This window comes from Colobus angolensis, unplaced genomic scaffold (genome assembly GCF_000951035.1).
Source record: "Colobus angolensis palliatus isolate OR3802 unplaced genomic scaffold, Cang.pa_1.0 Scaffold168, whole genome shotgun sequence".
Taxonomy (NCBI): Eukaryota; Metazoa; Chordata; class Mammalia; order Primates; family Cercopithecidae; genus Colobus; species Colobus angolensis.
In genome coordinates this window covers 5,537,621-5,538,490 of record NW_012114799.1, presented here as the reverse complement: position 1 = coordinate 5,538,490, position 870 = coordinate 5,537,621, and the positions used below count along the sequence as shown (strand labels likewise).

At 34.5% G+C, this 870-nt stretch overlaps 1 protein-coding gene across 1 annotated transcript in view; it reads right to left on the bottom strand.

The window, feature by feature from the left end:
- Window positions 1-870, bottom strand: part of UBXN4 (UBX domain protein 4) — a 54,824-nt gene that overhangs the window by 5,548 nt on the left and 48,406 nt on the right. The window contains exon 11 of the mRNA XM_011937731.1: window positions 343-474. Within this exon, the coding sequence (XP_011793121.1) occupies window positions 343-474 (132 nt within the window). The remainder of the gene's footprint in view (window positions 1-342; window positions 475-870) is intronic.

Here is an 870-nt window from a genome sequence, read left to right as displayed (position 1 = left end):
CCCGTCTCGGCCTCCCAAAGTGCTGGGATTACAGGCTTGAGCCACCGCGCCCGGCCGATAATCTGCATTTCTTATTGTCTTCTATTGGTCATTTTTTTGTACACAAAAATATGTGAAGAAAAAAGTTGAAAATTAAACTATTTCATGTCTCACAAGTAATATCAGCAATACAAATAAAGCATAGGATAATGGAATCATAAATTCATCTAATTATTGGATAACTTGAATTTTAATTACCCACAGTATACCTCTGCACTTCCTTTCCCCTAACTGTAAGAAATGAAGAGTATGATAAGCAGATAATGATAAGAAGAGAAAAAAATGCATCTGTATTATACATACTGGCAATAGTACCACCGAAGCGCTTGGGGCAAGTTCCAAATCCAGTAACTTCTTTTTATAATCTTCTTTGGTAAATTCCCTCCTGGGAAACATGGTTGCTAACGAAAAATTACCGTAAGTGTTGCCAACAGTCTGTAACATAAGTTTTAAAAACTTACAAGGGTGCCTTTAAAACTAAGATATTACATTACTCAGATGAATCCAAAATGACTGCTTTAATTAAAATTGCCTTAATTTTAAAAGTTCATTACATGTTAACTCACAAAAAGGTACAAAATTGTGCTTCCAGCCCCAAAGCAGCTGAAAAGCTATCATATCCAGTTTTTAAAAGCTTCTATACCTCAAAGATGACCACAAAATAGCAAAATGTAGTTCCTAAAAACACAAATAAATTGAGTAGAAATGGACAACTGTGTATCTCCTTTAAGTACTGCTGCAGTTCATCATTAGGTTTTCACTATCCTTTGGCAAACTTACATTAATGTCTCATGAACACACATTTGGATTACAGGTAATCCCTATTAAGAA